The sequence below is a fragment of the Natator depressus genome, chromosome 6, assembly GCF_965152275.1.
Source record: "Natator depressus isolate rNatDep1 chromosome 6, rNatDep2.hap1, whole genome shotgun sequence".
NCBI classification, from domain to species: domain Eukaryota; kingdom Metazoa; phylum Chordata; order Testudines; family Cheloniidae; genus Natator; species Natator depressus.
The window spans coordinates 102,630,152-102,654,813 of NC_134239.1; the positions used below are offsets into that span (position 1 = coordinate 102,630,152).

Here is a 24,662-nt window from a genome sequence, read left to right on the forward strand (position 1 = left end):
ATTTATTTAAAAAAACAAAAATAAATCCTCCTCAAACCTGCTAACGCTGTTTGTTTTTTTTCATTATGATTTTACAAGTGTCTGCCCCCACTGCCTTCTCTCTTTTAGGAGTTTAAAATTTTTTAAAAAAATATTGTTTCTAGAGTTAAAAAAATCTTCATTTTTAATAAATTCTTTCTATTCATAAAAAGTTCTGGAACTCACCTGTGCCACATGCTCCACCCTTTTCTTCTCAGCAATCTAGAGTTACCACTGGGCCGGAATTTTTACCAGTTGCCAGGGAAATAATTTAATCTGCGCCCCCCCCCCTTTTTTTTTTTAAATCGCAGGATCTAAAGCTTTCCATCATCATCACAATACACTGGGGGGAGAAGTGGGGAAAGATATCTAATGTTAAAACTTTGTGCCCAGTAGGGCCATCAATCGCAGTTAACTCAAGTGATTAACTCAAAACAAATTAACTCGATTACAAAAATAAATTGTGATTAATCAGTTTTAATAGCACTATTAAATAATAATAAAATACCAATTTAAATTTATTATGAATATTTTTGGATGTTTTTCTACATTTTCAAATATATTGATTTCAATTACAACACAAAACAGTCTATAGTGCTCACTTTATATTATTTTTTATTACAAATATTTGCACTGTAATAAAGATAAGCAAAACAAATAATATTTTTCAATTCACCTCATACAATTACTGTAGTGCAGTCTTTATTGTGAAAGTGCAACTTACAAATGTAGATTTGTTTTGGTTACATAACTGCACTCAAAAATAAAAAACAGTGTAAAACTTTAGAGCCTAAAAGTCCACTCAGTCCTACTTCAGCCAATTGCTCAAACAAGTTTGGTTACATTTGCAGGAGATAATGCTGCCCGCTTCTTGTTTATGTCTCCTGAAAGTGAGAACAGGCATTTGCATGGCACTGTTGTAATCAGCATCGAAAGGTATTTATGTGCCAGATACGCTAAAGATTCATATGTCCCTTCATGCTTCAACCACGATTCCAGAAGATATGCATCCATGCTGATGACAGGTTCTGCTCGTTAACAATCCAAAGCAGAGCAGACCAATGCATGTTCATTTTCATCATTGGAGTCAGATGCCACCAGCAGAAGGTTGATTTTTTATTTATTTATTTTTGGTGGTGGTGGTTCGGGTTCTGTAGTTTCTGTATCAGTGTTTTGTTTTTAAGACTTCTGAAAGCATGCTCCACACCTCGTCCCTCTCAGATTTTGTTCGGCACTTCAGATTCTTAAATCTTAGGTCAAGTGCTGTAGCTATTTTTAGAAATCTCACAGTGATACCTTCTTTGCATTTTGTCAAAATCTGCAGTGACAGTGTTCGTAAATCAAACAACATGTGTTGGGTCATCATCCGAGACTGCTATAACATGAAATTTATGTCAGAATGAGAGTAAAACAGAGCAGGGGATATACAATTCTTCCCCAAGGAGTTCAGTCACAAATTTAATTAATGCACTATTTTTTTAACGATCATCATCAGCATGGAAGCATGTCCTCTGGAATGGTGGCTGAAGCATAAAGGGGCATATGAATGTTTAGCATATCTGGCACGTAAATACTTTGCTACACCATCTACAAAAGTGCCATGCGAACACCTGTTCTCACTTTCAGGTGACATTGTAAATAAGAAGCAGGCAGCAGTATCTCCCGTAAATGTAAACAAATTTGTTTGTCTTAGCAATTGGCTGAAGGAGGTCTGAGTGGACTTGTAGGTGCTAAAGTTTTACATAACTGCACTCAAAACCAAAACAATCTAATAAAAACAATTTTACATTTGTAAGTTATACTTTCATGATAGAGATTGCACTACAGTACTTGTATGAGGTGAACTGAAAAATACTATTTCTTTTATCATTTTTACAGTGCAAATATTAGTAACAAAAATAATATAAAGTGATCACTGTACACTTTGTATTCTGTGTTGTAACAGAAATCAATATATTTGAAAATGAAGAAAACCAAAAATATTTAATCAATTTCAATTGGTATTCTAGTGTTTAACAGTGTGATTAATCAAAATTAATTTTTTTAATCAGTTAATTTTGAGTTAATCGCGTGAGTTAACTGCGATCAATAGCCCTACTCACAATTAATTGCGATTAATTTTTCAAATTGTTTGACAGCCCTAGTGTCCAGCTAAAGATGCTGCAGTGTTCCCACTTCCGCAGTTTAAAAAAAGAAAATGATGTTATCAACCTTGTGTGTGTTCCCTCTCTAGATGCTATAAGTGGCTGTTGAAGGGGGGTTTGTGAAGTCACCTTGTGGTTGGAGTTGCAGCGGGCTTGCCTTGTGAGGTGGGGATGTATTTATTTTGCATTTCAAAGGTGGTAATCCTATAACAATCCTATATATTACTTTTTAAAAATATAATTTTCTTAGTATGTCCCCAGTTACAGACATGAACATGATCTTCAAAAACAAGTTTTGTAAGCTTAAAAAGGGAAAATTGTGTCTTATCTGTGAATTTTCATTCTAGAACCCTCCATGTCAGACAGTCTTCACAGTGGGCATTCCCTGTCTCCAGGGGAACTAGGACCAGATCTTTGCTCAGAGCCTGAATTTAGGATCACCCCACAGAAGGAACTCTCCAGAATTATAGCTTCCAAAGCTGAAGAATACTAATTATATAGAAGTTCAAAAGCACTATTCAACTCAAACCATTTGAAGTATTGTGACATGAAATTTAGGGATTTCCTGGAGAAACACATTCTTCCCTTTCAAAGTGCTTAAGAGAGCAATAGCAAGAAAATACCCTGGACATATTCCAACCTTCCAAAGGACAGTCCTAGAATGAAAATTCACAAGTAACAGAATTTTACCTCTCTCAATCCCCTTTCTGTCAGTCTTCACAGTGGGATGCAGAAAGCCATCCCTAGGCAGGGAACAAGGATTCATTTTACCCACACGGGATTGAAGATGAACTTGTGGGTTACTGGGCCATCCTGGTCTGGAACATCTTTGCTACCAAACGTTGCATCAGGAGGACTGAAGATGTCAACATAGTGTTTGAGAAAGTGTGGGTGGGAGGTCTCATCATAACACGCGTGATCTCTTTGCCCATTAAATGGCTGCTGTTTTCACAGAATGCATGGTAGTGAGAGGAGTTTTACCCCCTGTAAGCTCTGTTCACATCTAACATGAATTTTACTTCCCTAGGATGTTTGGATTCATCCAGAAGGACAATATCACCACTTATTACAGGTGGAAGTGGAGATGGAGGCCTGGCTAGTACATGGAACCACCATGTTTGATAGAACATATAACAGGTTTTCAGTGAAGCATGGCAAGCTCTAAAAGCCCCTGGGAAAGAAGGTGGTGAATACGCAAGATAGTTTTAGTGAGAAGAGGAAGGGACATACAAACTGAAGCTGAAGGCTGATTTTATTAGGATTCGTATTGCACAGATCAAGATCATGACAGGAATCTTCACATTGTGAGAGATTTGTTAAGATTGGTGATACTCAGGAATCTTATGTGACAATGATTAGGAATGGGTTTCTTACAGTGAAATATGCCTGCAGTCACTGACGTGTCTTTCCAAGAAGTTTTGGCCTTGATCCCCATGGTTGGGGAATCTTGTAAAAACACTACAATATCCTTTGCTTCAGCCGACTTGGCCCATGTCTCTTTCTTTTAATGCCAATATCTAAACCTCAAGTGATATATACAGAGACAAAATTTGTGAATTTTCTCTAAGATGCTAGTAGAATATTTATCACCATTTTAGAACAAGTGACCATAGTTCCTTTCTCTCAGCTTCCCAGCTGATGGGTTAGGCAGCACTGGATGCACTTAAAGGCTAGATGGTCAACAGCATTCCCTCAGTTCTAAGTGTGTCTTGCTGAGCTGGCAGACCTTAACTTTTCTTCTTGGTGTAGAACCCTGAGGAACAGAGTGAACATGGATAGGACATGAGCAAAGCTGCTTCTCCAAAGAGTGCTGAAGGTTTTTTGCCTTTTTAGAAACATACCCCATGTGTCTGAAGAACCATCTGCTAAAAATGAAGGAGTGAGCGTGATGGTCCATCGCATGAGACAAGGTATACTCCATGTCTTCTCCTTGGGCCACCCAGCCCCTCTGAAGTCATATGAGTCTAGATATATTTCTACATGCAATCTGGGACCTGCACTGATGACCAGATTCTCTGGACTTTACATCTGGTAACTTAAATAATATTAAGAACCAGTTCACTATGAGATTATAGTACTGGATCTGGATCAAGATCTTTATATACTGATTTCTTGCAATTCATGGTTGGAAACAAAGCAAGAATTGTGCTGGGTGTTAACACAAGACCCACTACCCCAGGAACTGACTCAGATTATTTTAGGCGGCGTGTGCTAACTTTTGGCAAATAAGACACAATCTTCTATCTCTTTTCTGAAATAAAGATGGTCTTGGAAAATAGAAGATGTCCACATTTTGTGAAGGCTGTAACTGGCCCTTCCACTTGTTCATTCAAAGTCATGTTTCTAGAGACTTGGTGATGGCTTCTGGGCCCTGCATAACATGATGAGAAGCCAGTCGGACAATGGTAGACATAAATCCCTTTTGCTTGAAGGAAGGGATGATATGGCATTTGTGAATAATCATGCAGAAGTTGCAAGTCCAAAAGGGGACTATACTATATTGAAAATGCTTGTTGTAACAGAAGCCAAAGTATCTTTGAGTGATTCTCCCCAATCATATATTCACTAGATTCCAGGAGTTTGTTTTCATATTCTGAAACTCTGGGAAGATAATTCTGTAATGATAGATTTCAGTATTTCCATTTGGAATGTATATCTCCTTGTAGAGCTAAGACCTGAGATCTTAAATGGGCTGCACTGTTTTATTTTGTACCACAGACAATTGTGTGACCATACCAAAATGTGTCTCTCTCCATGGAACTGGTGCTACTGTTCCAATGAGCAGGAGATGGACTATTGCAACCTGCATCATTTGATGCTAACAAAGATCTTAATCATGTTCGTATATTTTAATTTACTTTGGGGAAAGAATCAACTTGCCTCTGGAGCAATGAGTGAGTTCTACTGCATACAGTTCTCAGATTATCTCAAGCCTCCTTTTCTGAAGTGGTCCACTCCCAGGAAAGGGCCAATCCTGAAGCACCGCTCAGAGACCTTGACCCATTCCTACTGGGAGCTGGTTTCACTGTGGCCTGTTTGAGTCCATTGGTGGGATCTTGCCCATACTCCAGCTGGGAGCTGGGTTCCTTCGGCCTGTTTTCTCCATCTGCCATTTCTGAGGGTGGGGAAGGGAGAAGAGATGCTGTCCTTCAAATCCTTCTCAGAAAGCCAAACACATTTTTCTGCTTTTCTTTTGTAGTTTTGAGGAATACCTTGAAGCCACTGAAGAAACCAAGACATTAGTTAAACGTCTTTTGAAAGCTCTGCTAAGGAGGGAAACCTGGAGACTGTTGTGTCTGCTGCTTGGAGGCAGAGAATTCTGCAGAGTTCTTCCTGAGGTGAGGTTCTAAGCCCAGGCTCAGAGAAAAAGATCTGGTCTGCCCCCAGTTGCCCTGGGGGCACCCAATGTAAAGACTGTCTGACATGACAGATTTGTGCTGCAGAACTGAAGCTTCTAGGACATGGCCTGGATAGTTTCACTCTTAAGTTCTTACATTTTGCCCCATAGTTACAACCTTTCCTCTAAGACAAAGGTGTTAGAGAGGCAGGCCATTAGCATAACTGCTTCAACATATCTCCCAAGTCTCAGAAGCTTACTAACTAGGGCTGGTCAGAAAACAAGAATTCTATTTAAGGGGGTGAGGAGAGGTTTTGACATTTGTTTTTGTTCCACATCAAAAGACATTTCTTACTTACTCACACATACACACGTATAGGGCACTCATCTCTGATGTGGGAGACTCAGGTTTAAGTCCCTGCTCTGCCTAATTCAGAGAGAGATCTGAACCTGGTTTTAAAACATCCCAGGAAAATGCCCTAATCAGTCAACTATACAGTGAGTCTCTCTAGTTTTGACCAGAAATTCCATCCTACACACGAGAAATCTTCGAATTGAAACCAATATGTTTCTGCAAAAAAGTCTTAGTTTTAACAAATTGGCATTTTCTGATGAAAAACATTGTCAAAAGACATCCAACCAGCTCTGCTACTCATGGATCACTTGTGTGGTGCAGTATGGCCATTACTCTTTGCCTATTATCTATTTCTAGGATGCCAAGGGCCAAACTACAAGAACTAGCAGTCTGGGACCATGAGAAAATGCCAATAAATCATGATTAAGAATGAACTTTCATCAAGCCATAGAAGTTACAGAAGTTATTCCAGGATCTACAGCACATCACTATGAAATTATGAGGAGCTTTCGCTTGAATCAGCAGGCTCTAAATGAGAAGGGAAGAAAGGACACAGAGGCTAAATGCACTGCTGGCTGAACATCATTGCCACAGAATGGCACTTATGTCATTTGGATTCTAGATTTAGCTCATACATTCAGCCACACTGCAAACATAATTACTTTGAGAGGAAAGAGAAAACAGACAAGTGGGAAAGTATAAAAATAAAGGTTCATCTGAGTGACTACTCTTTAGGTATGTCTATGTTACCCGCCGCATTGGTGGGCAGCCATCGATCCAGCGGGGGTCGATTTATTGTGTCTAATCGAGACACGATAATCAACCCCCGATCACTCTCCCTTCGACTTCTGTACTCCACCACCGTGAGAGGCACAGGCGGAGTCGACGGGGGAGTGGCAGCAGTCAATTCACCACAGTGAAGACACCACAGTGAGTAGGTCTAAGCACGTCAAATTCAGCTACTTTATTCACGTAGGTGAAGTTGCGTAACCTAGATTGATCTCCCCCCCCAGCGTAGAGCAGGCTGTAGTTGTTTAAAAAGGTGATTTGGAAAGGAAAGAGATGTGGGCTTATGCCACCCATGATAATTTTTTCCACTTGTTGAAAGAAATTCAAAGTTCATTAGAAGTTCATAGTTTTCCAGGCTACACAGAACCTGATAAGTGGAAAATTAGTGAAATGGCCACATCAAAGGAGTTGAAGAATGAAAGAAGAGACTTTTATTAAGACTCTTCAAATCAATTTTGTTAGTTTTTGTTAACATTTAATTTAAATTACTAATGAACATTTTAGAGAAAGGCCATATATTATGGTTTCAACACTTCTGCCCCTTCAAGAAAGGTGTAAGAGCAAACAGTATACATCCTCACAGAAGACCAGTGTAATCATCAATATTTCTAAGGTAAAAAATAAGCAGTATGTTTAAACACAAACCAAAATAATGCTTGCATACAGTTTATACATCAAAGTAGCAAAACTGAGACTGAAATTTCCATAAAAACTTAAACAGGCAAGGCAAAAGTTTAACCTAGAACTGTTTCACTTAAAATAATTCACAGCTGTGGACTACTCTTAGACTTTCAAGCAATAGTTTATACAGCCAGTTTAGGCTGGGTTAAAAGTCAAGAAAACAAAGTACTTTCCTTAATCAGTTCCTCTACTGTGGTTTTTGTGTATACGTGAGTTAAAGAGAAAGCTTTATTCTGCGCACCCAAATGCACAAGAATATTAATATCTATTCTTCCCATTTAGGAAGATTTAAGATTTTATTCACTCTGAATGCTTCTGCTAAATGTAAAATACAGCTTCAAAACATAATTAACTACTTTTGGAAGGATGAGATTAAACATTTACCTGTAAATAGTCAGACTGGATAGCAGTCAGCAGGTGGTCCTTGCTCAGTTCATAAAAGACATCTGAAGTCATGACCTGGGTAAACTCCTCACAGAGGAAATGCAATGCTTGGCGGTATACCCACTTGGAGCCATACGGCTGAGAACTCCACTTGAGAATGGCAATTAAAGTGTCTAGTGAGATGCTCTCAGCAATAATATCCTCACAGCCTACAAAAACAAAACAGAGCAGCAAGACTACTAGAGGCAGTTTAATACTTAAGGAGAACACGCACCTAAATCTGTACCTAAGGTCTTATACGGCTCCCATCACTGCATAAATCTAAATAAAACTAGAAGAGCCCTGTAGACAAAGATTAGAAAGGGCCAAACTATGGAGTTCTGAGTACATTTAAAAACATTTATAACTGTGTTTCAGCATTCTGATGTATGCAATCATTCAAACTGAATCTTCTTAAAGCCAAACAGAACTAGAATTTTGTTCATCTGCTTGTGTGCTCTAATAGAAAGAGTAGGATACCTGTAACTGGAGGTTCTTTGATGTGTGGTCCCTATCTGTATTCCACCAAGGCTTATGAGCATGCACCATGTGCCCAAAGCCAGAGCTTTTTAAAAGTAGTAATGTCTGTTGGTCTGCGCATGCACGCTTGTTTCACCTCATATCGACCGAGGTGATTAAGGGTGGGGCGGACCAACTGTGCCCTAGAATCATAGAATATCAGGGTTGGAAGGGACCTCAGGAGGTCATCTAGTCCAACCCCCTGCTCAAAGCAGGACCAATCCCCAACTAAATCATCCCAGCCAGGGCTTTGGCAAGCCTGACTTTAAAAACTTCTAAGGAAGGAGATTCCATCACCTCCCTAGGTAACGCATTCCAGTGTTTCACCACTCTCTTAGTGAAAAAGTTTTTCCTAATGTCCAACCTAAACCTCCCCCACTGCAATTTGAGACCATTACTCCTTGTTCTGTCATCTGCTACCACTGAGAACAGTCTAGAGCCATCCTCTTTGGAACCCCCTTTCAGGTAGTTGAAAGCAGCTATCAAATCCCCCCTCATTCTTCTCTTCTGAAGACTAAACAATCCTAGTTCCCTCAGCCTCTCCTCATAAGTCATGTGTTCCAGTCCCCTAATCATTTTTGTTGCCCTCCGCTGGACTTTTTCCAATTTTTCCACATCCTTCTTGTAGTGTGGGGCCCAAAACTGGACACAGTACTCCAGATGAGGCCTCACCAATGTCGAATAGAGGGGAACGATCACGTCCCTCGATCTGCTGGCAATGCCACTACTTATACATCCCAAAATGCCATTGGCTTTCTTGGCAACAAGGGCACACTGTTGACTCATATCCAGCTTCTCGTCCACTGTCACCCCTAGGCCCATTTCTGCAGAACTGCTACCTAGCCATTCGGTCCCTAGTCTGTAGCGGTGCATTGGATTCTTCCGTCCTAAGTACAGGACTCTGCACTTGCCCTTGTTGAACCTCATCAAATTTCTTTTGGCCCAATCCTCCAATTTGTCTAGGTCCCTCTGTATCCTATCTACCTCTCCTCCCAGTTTAATGTCATCTGCAAACTTGCTGAGGGTGCAATCCACATCATCCTCCAGATCATTAATGAAGATATTGAACAAAACCGGCCCCAGGACCGACCCTTGGGGCACTCCACTTGATACCGGCTGCCAACTAGACATGGAGCCATTGATCACTACCCGTTAAGCCCGACAATCTAGCCAACTTTCTATCCACCTTATAGTCCATTCATCCAGCCCATACTTCTTTAACTTGCTGGCAAGAATACTGTGGGAGACCGTGTCAAAAGCTTTGCTAAAGTCAAGGAACACCACATCCACTGCTTTCCCTTCATCCACAGGACCAGTTATCTCATTATAGAAGGCAATTAGATTAGTCAGGTATGACTTGCCCTTGGTGAATCCAGGCTGACTGTTCCTGATCACTTCCCTCTCCTCTAAGTCCTTCAGAATTGATTCCTTGAGGACCTGCTCCATGATTTTTCCAGGGACTGAGGTGAGGCTGACTGGCCTGTAGTTCCCAGGATCCTCCTCCTTCCCTTTTTTAAAGATGGGCACTACATTAGCCTTTTTCCAATCTTCCGGGACTTCCTCCGATCGCCATGAGTTTTCAAAGATAATGGCCAATGGCTCTGCAATCACATCCGCCAATTCCTTTAGCACTCTCGGATGCAACACATCCAGCCCCATGGACTTGTGCACATCCAGCTTTTCTAAATAGTCCCGAACCACTTCTTTCTCCACAGAGGGCTGGTCACCTCCTCCCATGCTGTGCTACCCAGTGCAGTAGTCTGGGAGCTGACCTTGTTCGTGAAGACTAGGCAAAAAAAGCATTGAGTACATCAGCTTTTTCCACATCCTCTGTCACTAGGTTGCCTCCCTCATTCAGTAAGGGGCCCACACTTTCCTTGACTTTCTTCTTGTCATTCCTCTGCTGAAGAGTGCTGCTTTGGAAAGAAGGCAATAAAGCGTATGGGTTGGTTGAGGTGTAAACAGGAAACCACCTTTAGAAAAAAAAACTTAGGATGTAAGCATGGGAAAACCTTGCCCTTATGTAATGTGGTGAAAGCGGGGTCTGCTATCAGGCCCCCATTTCGCCAACTCTTTTCGCAGAGGTGGTAGCTATCAGGAAGGCAACCTTCATGGAGAGAAGAGAAAGAACAGGAGGCCAGAAGTTGCAAGGTGGCTTCATGAGTGCCATTAGGACAAGGTTACGGTCCCACTGCAGAGTGATGGGTTGGACAAGGGGATATGTTCACATGAGGCCCTTCCAGAACCTGACGGTCAATGGGTGAGTGAAAACTGTGTCCTTCCATAGGGGGTGTGGAAAACACTAATGGCTGTGACATGCACCTTGATGGAGCTGAGAGCGAGTCCTGATGCTTTTAGGGACAGGAGATAGTCCAGGAGGAGCGGAATGCCTATGGCCACAGGTACCAGACTCTTGGGCTCAGAAGACTAAACGTTTCCATTTGGCCTGGTAGGATTGCCTCATGGACTCTTTCCTGCCACACTAGCAAAGATGCCCATCAACAAAATAGGTTCTCAGGTGAAGCATCTGCAGGTCTGAGTGTCTGATCCTGCGACTGTGTTGAGTGAGGAGTTCTGGAAACGTTGGTACCATGAGTGGATGAGGAGGAGAAGGGGAAACCAGAACTGGAGAGGCCAGAACAGGGTGATCAGAAGGGCCGTCTCACTCTCCTATCAAATCTTGTGAAGGACATGGGGCAGAAGCGGAGGGAGGGAAGGTATAATTGATCTGGTCCTATCAGTCAAGGACCAAGACATTGCACTGGGAGCAGGCTCTGAGCATGCCCCTGGAACAGTACTGGGAGTATTTGGCGTGGGAAGCAATGAGATCCCTGGCCAAAGCCACCCAGCGATCAAAAATGTCTGCAACTACTGAGTCGTGTAGCTCCCATTCATGGTCAGTCACAAAGTTCCTGATGAGAGAATATGGAACTACATTCTGAGTCCCCAGGAGATAGGTTGCTGACAACAGGATACAGTGCATGATGCACTATTTCCAGAGGCTTACCACTTCTGCACAAAGCACTGGAGACCTCATACCCCTTTGCTTGCTTATGTAGTAAACTGTAGTGGTATTGTCCAACATGAGAACATGACCGGAGTGGATGGATGGGAGAAAGGCGTGACATGCTCGTTGTACTGCCCGATGCTGTAGGATGTTGATATGCAGCCTGTACTTCCAAGCAGTTCAAGTTCCCTGAGTCATGTGGGCACCCCATCCATCCAGCAATGCATCTGTAATGATCAGCATGCTTGGGGAGGATGGAAGGAAGGATATCCTGGAGCAAACCTAATTTGTGTTTGTCCAACACCGAAGGGAGGACAGCCAGAATGGCGTCCAAGGAATGGAATGGAGAATGGGCTCTATAACCACAGTTGTAGACAGCAGAAACAACAATGGTATGGGCACTGTGCCACGTGGCCAAGAAGGGAATGGCAAGCACTGACCAGAACTTAGTGGTTGGAAGTCAACGAAGTGATCAGTTCCAGCCGGGTTCAGAACCGGTCCTCTGGCAGGTAAGCACATGCAGAGGTCATGTCAACCAATGACCTGTGCTCCAATGAACTCCAGGGACTATATGAGAGCCAAAGTCGAATTTTTTGGTATTTCTTCTCCTCCTCTCCTCCCTCAGGGTGAGCATGATCAGCTGGGATGTTGACGGTTGAGTTTCTCATCTGGACCATGCCATCAGCAACCAATTGTTAATGTAAGGGAAGATGAGGACTCAATGCCAGAGGTGGACCACCACTACAGAGAAAACCTTGGTGAAGGCCCAGGGAGCAGTGGTGAGTCCAAATGGGAGAGCTCTGTATTGGAAGGGTCAAGGGCCCAGCATAAATCTCAGGGATCACCTATGGGTTGTGTGGATGTCTATGTGAAAGTAAGCATCTTGCATCTCGAGAGCCATAAACCATGTGCCTTTTTCTAGCGAGAGCATGATGGCTGCAAGCATGTGAACCTTTAATTTGTGTACGAAGTGGCTGAGACAGCAGACATCTAGGATTGGGGTCTCCATCCTCCTTTCTTTTTGGGTACCAGGAATTAGGTGGAGTAGAACCCTGTGCCCTTAAAGGTCATATGGAATGGGCTATATCACTATCTATTCCCCTTCGGGGGTGGGGATGTGGATGAAGTAGCATTGTGAACTCAATCATATAGCCATGTTGAATGACACCCAGGACCCACTTGTCCCTTGTTATCGCACTCCATGCTGGTAGAAAGTCCGACACTGCGCCCCCCAGGGGGGTGACTGGCAAAAGTGGTGGGGCGCAAGGTGGCTCTTTACACGCACTCAGAAATAACTTACATGAAGACAGGGTGTTTTGTGCGGAGGACAGTGCCAACCGGACCTCTGGGTCTCAGGATGCTTTTAGGGAGGCTAATAGGATCGCTGGTGGAAAACCTGGGGAGCTCTAGATCACTGTGCAGAAGATGGACGATAAAACTTTATAAATACCCAGCGACCGCAGAGTGGCTTTAGAGCATTTAAGTGAATGCAGGAAATCATCAGTTTCTGGTTGAAAAGGTGAGCTTCATCGAAGGGGAGGTCTTCTATTATGTTCTGAACCACCCTAGGGAAACCAGAGGAGTGTAACCAGTAGCTACAGTGAGCAAAGATGCGTCTGTGGAATCTACCACAGTCTGTAGCATCATTTTGGCTACCAGTTTGCCTTCCTCCAGAACAGAGTGGAAGCGGGCATGACCCTGTTGGGCAGTTTGTCCACAAAGTCCTCTAACTGGCCATATTTCAAGAAGTCATATTTAGCCAGCAGTGCCAAGTAGTTAGAGATGCGGAACTGAAGGCTGGATGAGGAAAAGACCTTGCAATCTAGAAGGTCTTACCTCTTGTCAGCTGGGGTGGAATGCAGGTGCTGCTGCCTGTCTCGCTCTGAAGCAGCTTGGATAACCAAAAAATGTTGTAGAGGGTAAGAAAAACTCAGATCCCTTTGGGGTGGGAGTTCATGTGGTTGGGGTATGCCAGACAGTGTGGGCTGGTTGGAGAATGGCATCGTTGATCAGTAGTGCCACTCTGGTTGGTATCGATGCATGCAGAATGTCCAGCAACTGATGTTGACCGTCCTGCATCAACTCCAACAGAATGTGTAGAGCAGGTGGCCACCCTCCCCAACAGTTCCTGGAATTGGCAGTAGTCGTTGGGGGAGAAGACGATGTCAATGACTCAGCCGCATCAGGAGACAATGAGGGGAACCGCTTTGTATCCAGTGGTACTGTCAGACCCTGGCTAATTGGTGCATCCTCCAGCCCTGATTCCAAATGTCAACTTGACAAAGGGTGGAGTGGCAAAATGTGGGATTCCTCCCAGGTGGTCCAGGATAGTTCTGAAGGCAGATATAGCCACCAAGAACCCCAGTACAGCCAGCCAGGCAGATCCTACAGCTGTTGTGGTTGTCCCAGTGGAGCTGGGTATCAGTGACTCCTGTGCTGGGGCAGGGGAGGATAGTGCCACTGGGCTGGTGGAACTGTCAAGTAATTCTGTCAATAGTACAGGAACGGTGGACCATGTGTACTGTCAAAGTCTTCCCACTCTGATGAAGAGTCAGATCCTTGTTCAAAGGGTGATGCCACTGGAGCTGGTGGAGTGAGCCACAGGGGAGCATGCAGGAACATGACTTGAAGGTGGCATGCCTAACATAAGGGAGTGGGCCTGCTTAGGCTGTGAGTGCACCAGAAAATGCGGAGACCTCACTGCACCCAGGGCAATCAGTTCATGAGGGCTGGGAGTGGATTCAAACCTCTCTGGTATCAACGGCACACGTTCCACAGACAGAACCAGAGCTGGAACGGGAGTGGAGGGCTTCCTCGGAAGCGACGACTCCCGGGACTTCAATGGCACCAATGCAGAGGAGGTACGCTGCTCCGAAACTGGGACCGATGGGTCTGGCTTCTGATGCAACTTCTTGTGTTTGCGGACCTTGGATCATGCTGCTTCTCTGTGACTGGAACTTGTGGACGATGCAGCATCTTTCTTAGGCCTTGAGGAAGATTTATTGCCATGCTTATGCGCATGCTTCCTTGCCTCACAGTTAGGCCCCAGCACAGGCTCTGTAGTGCTGGTACCAGTGGAACCAAATTGGAGCTCCATGGTAGGAGGTGAACTCCTTGAGTGCTCAGACTGATGTACCAGGGGGAAGGGGAGAGAGGATCTCCGGCCTCGGTCCAACTGTGGTGCTCTATGAGGTGCTTCTTGAGGCAGAGAACTTGGCCTTCCCAGGTACAGGCAGGGAAGAGGAGGTAGATAAGGCACCTGGACATGATATGGGCTTCCCCCAAACAGTATAAGCAGCACTGGTGCTCATCACCGATCAACAAGCAAAGGCAAGAAGCACAGATCTTGAACCTCATCTTCAGCATAATCATGTACTCAGGCTTGGTGTTGGGGGAAGGGAGGGAAGAAAAAGAAGGGGGCTGTTATAATTAAAAACTATTACAAAAACAATAAAAGGCTAAGTGCAAGAATAAAACAGTGGTTTTTGCTAAGTTTGGGAAGTGCGTCACAAGGGATGGGAGAACAGCAGAAGCACCGACCACGCGGTGGTGAAAAGGAACTGAGCGTGCTGTCGGTCCACTCTGCCCTTTATTACCTCAGTCAGTACCATGAAGTGAAACAAGGGTGAATGCATGGACCAAGGGACACTACTACTTTTAAAAAGCTCCGGGCGGGCATACATGCATAACCGTCAGTGGAATACAACAGGGACAATCGCTTGACGAAGAAACTGTAATTACTGAATTGAGATACTACACTATGGCTCCCTTTGGTTTAAAAACAAAACATTATCTGAAGTTTTATCAAAAACAATAAAATTCCTTACAAAATGTTTGAGTTTTGGATCACTACTGTTTACACTGATGATGCCACTCTTCTCAAACTGTAATCTGTTTTTATTAAGTACTTTCCATTTAGTTCTGCACATAAACCCAATCTTAATCTTTTTCCATTCACAATCAACTTCAGGTGCAAACCTGCAAATACTTACCACCAGGCACAGTACTTAATATCATGAGTAGCCCCAGGATTACTCATTATAGTAAATTTTATGTCCAAGTTGAATAAGCTGTAACCACTATTATCTTAAGAACATCTATGATGCTTTCAAAAATACCTTGAAATGGCATTGTCCTCAAAGTTAAAAGAGATGGTCAAAGTGTATGAAAAGCTTCTAGGAAATCAAATTAATACAGCAGAGTAACTGTAGGCAATATTACGCAGTTGAATGCTTTGCTATTTATCTTATAAATATTCCTGACAATCTTCTGTAATATCATCTCCTTTAAGGATGCATATCAAAACAAAAAAATATTAAGAAATTGTTTTAAAATTATTTTCTATTACTGAATCTCACTGGTGGACTTCATTCTGTTCTATTATATATTAAAGATGTATAATATGGTAGCATCCAGAGTGCCTAATCTAGATCATGGCCCCTTTACGCTAGGAATTGTACAAGCAGAAAGAGCTCATATGTTGACAAAGATAAGGTTGACAAAGCTGATCAGGGTATATTAATGAAATCAAAAAGATACAAACCACTATGAACAAAGGTGAAAAGTCAGTATAATGGTACATAAACATTTTCTCCATTTCTGTTGTATCCAAAATGGTAGTAGATAGGTATCAAATATACAAGAGTAGTAAGATTTATATAACTTCCCAAATAAACATAGTGCTTTACAGACAAATTAAAGGAAGTCCCTACTACAAAGAGTTTACTTGGTTGTACAGATGCTGGTTTCATTATTTTCATTTATAATTTGTTAAGACACCGTGTGAGATGCTTTCATCTGAAAAGACAGTCACTTCATTGAGTATTCTGGGGAGAGTTCTCAGATTACGTAGTTGATGTTATGTGGGAAGAAACATGCAGGCACATGGGCCTCACGTTGTGACCCACAGATAGCAAAGCAAACTTATCTTCTGTTTTCTGGCAGGAGGGAGTCAGCTATAGTCAAGGACCTCCAGCTCCCAAGAACTTCACCTGGAGCCGTCAACCACAGTGCAACCATTTTTTGAGGTTGCCCATGTTGTCTCCAGAGAGAGACAAGCAGTATTTGAAAAGTAACTGAATATTGAGTGCCGACAGCAGTGTGCTCAGTGGATGGCCTCTTATTTTTTAATTCATTTCACCACACTGGTGCTACAAAGCCCAAGTCCACTGATTTTTGAGGCATAGTTCAATGTCCATCTGTTCTTCTCAGGCCTTCCCTGAAGTAATAACCACTGGATTAACAGTTTGTGTTTTAGAGGGCTGTGGTGGTTATAAGTGTCTTGTTGACTTAGGATTGAGATTTCAAAAGCATCTAAAAAAGAAGTCAGGCTCTTAACTACTACTGAAAGCCCATGGAAGTTAGGCAACTAAAGGAATTCAGCGTCTTTGAAAATCTCAACCTCAGTTTTATTATCCTCCCCTGCTCCCCTCACCTCCCAAAAATGGCAACAAACAAATCTAGTGGTATCTCTGATGAGCAGATTTCTGTACATTTTAAATTTTAAACACTTAACTTGTTAAATTTTCAAACAAACACCTTCATTCTTTCTCGGTCGCCCCTTGCGCTTGGGAGGAACTCCCCATAAGCAACTACAAAGTATTATCATCTAATCCCTCCTTAAAACTCTCCTTCTCAGTGATACCTAAAAAAAATTCAGAGTGCTAAGGCCGCTAGTGTCCTATGACCACTGCTGACTAATAATGTCTCATTGTCTCCTGGTTTTCCATCTGTACAAACTGTTGTCTTGTTTTATATTTTTGAATGTAAGCTCTATGGGGTAAGGAGCATTTTTTGTTCTATTTGTACAGCATCTATCGCAATGAAGTCCTGATCCAGGAGTCAGAGTTTATGCCCAGAAGGGATCACCAGATCATCCAGTCTGACCTGTATATCACAGGTCACCTACACACAAACATTAAACCCACCGACCAAAATATTCCAGCCCACAGGAGAGGAGATTATCATGTGCCACAGGCAGAGAACAGGAGGGACCAAGGTGCACTAGTGCCCAAGGCCCTGCAATGACAGGAAATTGATTAAATGAAATATAGCCTGATGATCCCAATAAGTGACATGCACCCTACATTACAGAGGAAGGTGAAAAAATCCCATTGTCACTGCCAATCTGACCTGGGGGAAGTTACTTTCTGACCGCACATATGGCAATCAGTCAGACACTGAGCATATAGGCAAGGACCAGTCAGCCTCAGAGTGAGAATGGTCGGTACCACCTTAGGACACTGAGTGGGGTGGGCTGGGCTGGTGTTTATCCCCAACTGGGGCCAATCTCCGATTCTTCAGGGGAAGAAGATTAAAACAATACATTTGGGGGAGTGGGAGAGAAATCCCTTCCTGACCTCTATAGGTTATCAGCTGAAGCATGAGATTTTAGGAACATAAGATATAAACCACAAGGGACTCCAAGGGCTGCAGAGCCCTGCACCCCATCATTACAAGCAGCCCTATCATAGCACTCATAAATTTGTCTAACTCTCTCAAAACTAATTTGTCTGCACAACTTCTTTTGGGAGGCTGTTCCAGAACCTCACTCCTCTGAGAGTTAGAAACTTTTGTCTAATTTCCAGCCGGAATTTGTTCATAATTAGTTTATACCTATTTGTTCTTGTGCCAGAAGTATTCTTTAGCTTAAACAGCTATTCACCTCTCCAGTGTTTACTTTCCCGCCTCCCCATCCCCCACACCCAATGTATTTATAAAGAGCAATCATATCCTCTTCTCAACTTTTGTTTTGCCAGGCTGAACAAGCAAATCTCTTCCAGTTTCCGCTCCATTTCCCTGGTCATCCTAGTAGCTCTTCTCTGCACCTGTTCCAGTTTCAATTAATCTTTCTTGAACATGGGTGACCAGAATTGTACACAATATTCCAAATGAAGTCTTACCAGTGCCTTATACAATGGCATTAATACTTCTCTCTCTACTGGAAATGCATCATCACATTTGCCTTTTTTGCAGCCACATCACCCTGGTGATTCATAGTCATCCTGTGATCGACCAACATACCCAAGTCTTTCTCCTCCTCAGTTGCTTTCAAATGATGAGCTCCCAGCTTACATTAGAAATTCTTATCAGACCCTAAGTGCATGACCTTGCACTTTGACTACAGACTTTCATCCCATTTTTGTTACTCCAGTCTTCAATACTGAGGGTGAGTGGAATATTATTCAGGAAAACTTGGATGACCCTGATGATCCCTCCCAACTTGGTATCATCAGCAAATTTCATTAGCACATTCCTACTTTTTGTGCCACGCTAATTTATAAAAATATTAAATAAGATTGGTCCCAAGATCAGTCCTTGAGGAATTCCACTGGCAACCACCGTCTGGCCGTTCACCTATCAGCATAACCCATTGCCATCTCCCTTTAGCCAGGTCCTTACACACCTCACAAATCTTGTGCTAATCCCCATCATCTAAAATTTAACTAAATTTCCCATGCGGTTCCATGTAAAATGCTTTACCGAAGTCCAAGTATATTAGATCAACTGAATTTCCCTTATCTGAAAAAAACAGTTCTCTCTCTAAAGAAGGAAATCAGGTTAGTCTGGCATGATCAATCTTTGGTAAACCCACCGTTGCATTATACCCCCTTTTCCGTTTGCCTTCATTAATTATTCTTTCACACAATTTGTTCTAAAGCCTTGTACACTACTGAGGTACAGACTAAGAGATCTAATTGCCTGGATTGCTCTTTTCCCCTTTTCTTAAATATAGGTATGACAGTAACTATTCACCAGTTATATGGTATCACCCCCAAATAAATAGCAAGTATTTTTAATAAATATACATAAGAACATAAGAATGGCCATACTGGGTCAGACCAAAGGTTCATCTAGCCCAGTATCACTGTCTTCCGACAGTGGCCAATGCCCGGTGCCCCAGATGGAATGAACAGGTAATCATCAAGTGATCCATTCCCTGTCGCTCATTCCCAGCTTCTGGCAAACAGAGGCTAGGGACACCATCCCTGCCGATCCTGGCTAATAGCCATTGATGGGCCTATCCTATGAATTTATCTAGTTCTTTTTTGAATCCTGTTATAGCCTTGGCCTTCACAGCATCCTCTGGCAAAGAGTTCCATAGGTAACTGTGTGTTGTAAAGAAATACTTCCTTTTGTTTGTTTTAAACTTGCCGTCAATTTGGTGACCCCTAGTTCTTGCATTATGAGGAGGAGTAAATAACACTTCCTTATTTACTTTCTCCACACCTGTCATGATTTTATAGACCTCAATCATATTCCCCCTTAGTCACCTCTTTTCCAAACTGAAAAGTCCCAGTCTTATTAAACTCTCCTCATACGGAAGCCATTCCATACCCCTAATCATTTTTGTTGCCCTTTTCCAAACCTTTTCCAATTCCAATATACCTTTTTTGAGTTGGGGAGACCACATCTGCACCAGTATTCAAGATGTGGGCATACCATGGATTTATATAAATGCAATATGATATTTTCTGCCTTATCTATCCCTTTCTTAATGATTCCCAACATTCTGTTTGCTTTTTGGACTGCCGCTGCACCTTGAGTGGATGTTTTCAGAACTATCCACAATGACTCCAAGATCTCTTTCTTGAGTGGTAACAGCTAATTTAGACCCCATCATTTTGTATATACAATTGGGATTATGTTTTCCAAAGTTCATTACTTTGCATTTATCAACACTGTAGCTCTTCACAGTCTGCCTGGGACTTAACTATCTTGAGTAGTTTTGTATCATCTGCAAATTTGCCACCTCACTGTTTACTCCTTTTTCCAGATCATTTATGAATATATTGAAGAGAACTGGTCCCAGTACAGATCCCTGAGGGACACCACTATTTACCTCTTTCCATTCTGAAAACTGACCACTTATTCCTACCCTTTGTTTCCTATCTTTTAACCAGTTACCAATCCATGAGAGGACCTTCCCTCTTATCCCACTACCGCTTACTTTGCTTGAGAGCGTTTGGTGAGGGACCTTGTCAAAGGCTTTTTGAAAATCTAAGTACATTATATCCACTGGATCCCCCTTGTTCACATGCTTGTTGACCTCCTCAAAGAATACTAGCAGATTGGTGAGGCATGATTTCCCTTTACAAAAACCATGTTGATTCTTCCCCAACAAATTATGTTCATCTATGTGTCTGACAATTTTGTTCTTGACTATAGTTTCAACCAGTTTGCCCGGTACCAAAGTCAGGCTTACTGGCCTCTAATTGCCAGGATCACCTCTGGAGCTCTTTTTAAAAACTGATGTCGCATTAGCTATTCTCCAGTCATTTGGAACAGAAGCTGATTTAAATGTTACAGACTACAGTTAGTAGTTCTGCAATTTCATATATGAATTCCTTCAGAACTCTTGGGTGAATACCATCTAGTCATGGTGACTTATTACTGTTTAAGTTTATCAATTTGTCATCTAATGACATCTCAATCTGGGACAGTTCCTCAGATTTGTCACCTAAAAAGAATGGCTCAGGTTTGGGAATCTCCCTCACAACCTCAGCCATGAAGACCAATGGAAAAAATTAATTTAGTTTCTCCACAATGGCTTTATCGTCAGCACCACCATGTTGCACAATGGACACTTGACAAAATTACCATACTTAGTGACAGACATTTGGGGAGGTTACGTCATTCAATCATTCAATTTGAGAAATTACTACAGACCTCAAAATTTTTACCACTGACATGTTGCTGACCCTTTAGCACTTGATCATCTAGTGGCTCCACTGGTTATTTAGCCGGCTTCCTGCTTCTGATGTACTTAAACATTTTGCTATTACTTTTTGAGTCTTTGGCTAGCTGTTCTTCAAATTCTTTTTTGACCTTCCTAATTATATTTTTACATTTCATTTGCCACAGTTTATGCTCCTTTCTATTTTCCTCACTAGGATTTAACTTCCACTTTTTAAAGGATGCCTTTTTGCCTCTCACTGCTTCTTTTACTTAGTTGTTTAGCGACAGTGCCACTTTCTTGGTTCTCTGTGTTTTTTAATTTGGAGTATACATTTAATTTAAGCCTCTATTATGGTGTCCTTTAAAAGTTTCCATGCAGCTGGCAGCGATTTCACTTTTGGAGCTGTACCTTTTAATTTCTGTTTCATTAACCGCCTCATTTTTGTGTAGCTCCCCTTTCTGAAATTAAATGCTACAGTGTTGGGCTGCTGCGGATATTTATATTATAGGATATTTATACTATGGTTTCTATTACCAAGAGTTCCAGCTATATTCAACTCTTGGACCACATCCTGTGCTCCACTTAGGACTAAATCAAGAATTGCCTCTCCTCTTGTGGGTTCCAGGACTAGCTGCTCCAAAAAGCTCCAAGAAGGTGTCAAGAAACTTCCTCTCTGCATCCTGTCCTGAGGTGACATGTATCCAGTCAATATGTATCAATGACTGAATGACAGATACATTTATCCAGTCAAGTTGAAATCCCTCATTGTTGTTATTATTATTGAGTTTTTATTTTAATAGCCTCTCTAATCTCCCTGAGCATTTCACAGTCACTATCAGCATCTTGGTCAGGTGGTCGGTAATATATCCCTACTGTTCTATGCTTACTATTAGAGCATGAAATTACTATCCATAGAGATTCTATGGTACAGTTTGGTTCATTTAAGGATTTTTACTTCATTTGATTCTACTCTTTCACATATAGTACCACTCCCCCACCAGCATGACCTGTTCTGTCTTTCCGATATATTTTGTACTCTGGTATTACTGTGTCCCATTAATTATCCTCATTCCACCAAGTTTCTGTTATGCCTATTATATCAATATCCTTATTTAACACAATGCACTCTAATTCACCCATCTTATTATTTAGACTTCTAGCACTGGTATATACCAGACAATCAATCTCATGTGCCAGCTCTTTCAGTGTTCTGGGATAGAAGTTATTCCCCCACACTCACCCAATTTGAATGCATTAAACCCTAAACAGCCCCCCGGTACTGTAACAATATTAAAATAAGTGAAACTGCTAATAGCCAAGATGTATTTAGATAGGCTTCTGCAGATTGTCTTGGTGAACCCAGAAGATAGATCTTCATTATCCACCAGATAGCAGCCATATGCCATTGCAGAGCTCCAAGAACCACTCAGCTCCTTGATGTTGACTGCCCCCTGGCATCATAAAGGGATACACCCATTGAAGCAGGTCAGTAGAATTAGAGTGGGAAATGACAACTGCATTTACTTTAGGACTGAATAGCCAGAGCTCATGGATACTTGGTTCCAGATTATGGTTTTCCAGAGGTTCTTGGTAGGTTGATGTCAGCATCTGAAATGGCACAGCCTATTTTAAACCAACTTTTAGATGGAAGTATGAACCAAGAGAACTTTTCCCAGGAACACTTTGGAAGATGGTGATGTTCTTTACAGAGGAATTCTTAGCTTCTCTTATGGAATTTGTTGTAGGCATCTCAGTGCAAGGCGGTCACATACACCTATAGGTCACAACATGGCTGAATGCTAAGAGAAGAACAGACTCTTTCACAAGAGGTATATCTGAGGACTCCTATGCCTCAACAAGTTAAATGTTGCCATCTTAGTCCCTGGTGTCGGGCTCCCTGTAGAGTTTCAGGAAAGGGTGGTGCCTTCAGTGAGATAAGCACACTGTTCCCAATGGTGACTTAGTGTGGTGGATCTCAGAGCTGTCTCCTGATTACAGTGAATAGAACTGCTGTCAGGAAGGCTAGAAGTAGATTTCTGCAAATTCAGTCCTCCTGCTCTCACAGTATTTGAAGATTTGGCTCCCCTCACCCTCTACAACTGCATGGGCCAAGCTTCAGTTTAGTATATATGGAAGGCCTACTTGGGGCATCGGCTGCTTCTAGGAGCAAGGCAAAAACAGACTGGACCCTGTAGTGAGAGCCTGTGGAAGAGGGAGTGCCAGATTCAAATATCCTCTATTCAAATTGGCTGCCCTCTATCTTACGGACACACCCTTCATTTATAGTGGTGATATCCAAAGCACAGAAAAAAAATATTCTCTGAAAATGAAAGCTGTTAAATAAAAGTAATGACCAATTAAAACAGAGACCTACACACAAGTTCTTGAATGCTACTTATATTTGTGTAAGAGTTACAGTTTTCTTTCCTACATGTGCAGACCTGGGATTTTCAAAGGAACCTAATGAAGTTGGGTGCTTAATTCCCTTTAGATCCTTCAAAAATCCCATGTTAGATCTTTGAAGACTAACATTTAAAAGAAAGGCTATTTCAAAAGGAGGGGGTAAGCTGAAATCATTTGGGAAGTTTAGCTGTTAAAATACTTCACAGTGTGTTGCAAAATGTCATAAACCGGATCTTGGAGCTTAATTTGTATGGTTTAGAAGCCATTTTAACTACCATGAGATTTAATAATTTACATTTTAGTGAACTGCTATTTTAAAACCTTTTCCTTTTTGATTTTAAATAGGAAGTTCTAGCAGAACAAAAAACTTGGCAATGAAAACCTATCAGCCCCTGGGAGATGATTTATGGTGGTATGTTTAGAAGAAGGATTAACTTTTCTAAACAAAACAGTCTGACTTCTTGAAGGAGTTTTTTATGAGGTGGGCTTGTTTTTTTGTTAGATTTCTTGTTGCATTCATTCTGTCCCTGCCAAATTGCACTGCAGGTTTCTGTGCAATCTGGTTATAAAGAGTCAGATTTGCAGGCAAAAAGACTATCCGATTATTCCAAAAGTGTCCTGAACTCTGAAAACTACATGAAAAGATTTTTGGTTCAAAGGAAATAAGCAGAGATAAACACTCTGACACATCACTCAAAAGGAAAGTCTCTCCTCAGAATCCTAAAGAGATTTATTTCAAAGTAAATGCTGTTCATATATTTTATACCTATCATTTGTTTTTGGAAAAAGATGACTACAGCTGTACTGTGCAAGACTGAAAATCTGCATTTCAGTGAGATTCTTATCACATACTTGTCTAGTCCTGAGAAGCTGAACAACATTACTAAAAAACGCAGAAAAGCAAAAGAATTGATCAACTGTCTTAAATTTTCTATTGAGATTTACAGGTGTATAGTGACCATATGTGTGACTGATTGGATGCAAGGCTCATTTGAAGTACAGAATAAAGGAAATGGTCCTTTCTCCAAAACAGAATGTGACAGAATACAGGCACATTAAATAATTCCTTGGTAAGCAAGGAAGTGTTAGGCAATAATGGAACTCTCTTTTGATTATCTAAAAAAATTGGTACATCTTGAACATTAGGCTATGGAAAGAGTCCAATTTAGTCTCTTTCCAGGCAGTCATATGGCTATGAGTGACAGCCACTTGGCAAGGAAAAAGATTTACCTAAAGGATATTACGAGCCACAGTGTTGTTCCTCCCAGTGGAATGGAGCTTTCTGCTCCCAAGTACAATAAGGCAAG

General features: G+C 41.9%; 1 protein-coding gene across 2 annotated transcripts in view; it reads right to left on the reverse strand.

Moving 5' to 3' along the window:
- The window catches only part of BTBD7 (BTB domain containing 7), a 114,150-nt gene that overhangs the window by 26,365 nt on the left and 63,123 nt on the right, over nt 1-24,662 (reverse strand). For both annotated transcript variants that reach the window (XM_074956151.1, XM_074956150.1), the window contains one exon: nt 7,709-7,917. In XM_074956151.1, the coding sequence (XP_074812252.1) occupies nt 7,709-7,917 (209 nt within the window). The remainder of the gene's footprint in view (nt 1-7,708; nt 7,918-24,662) is intronic.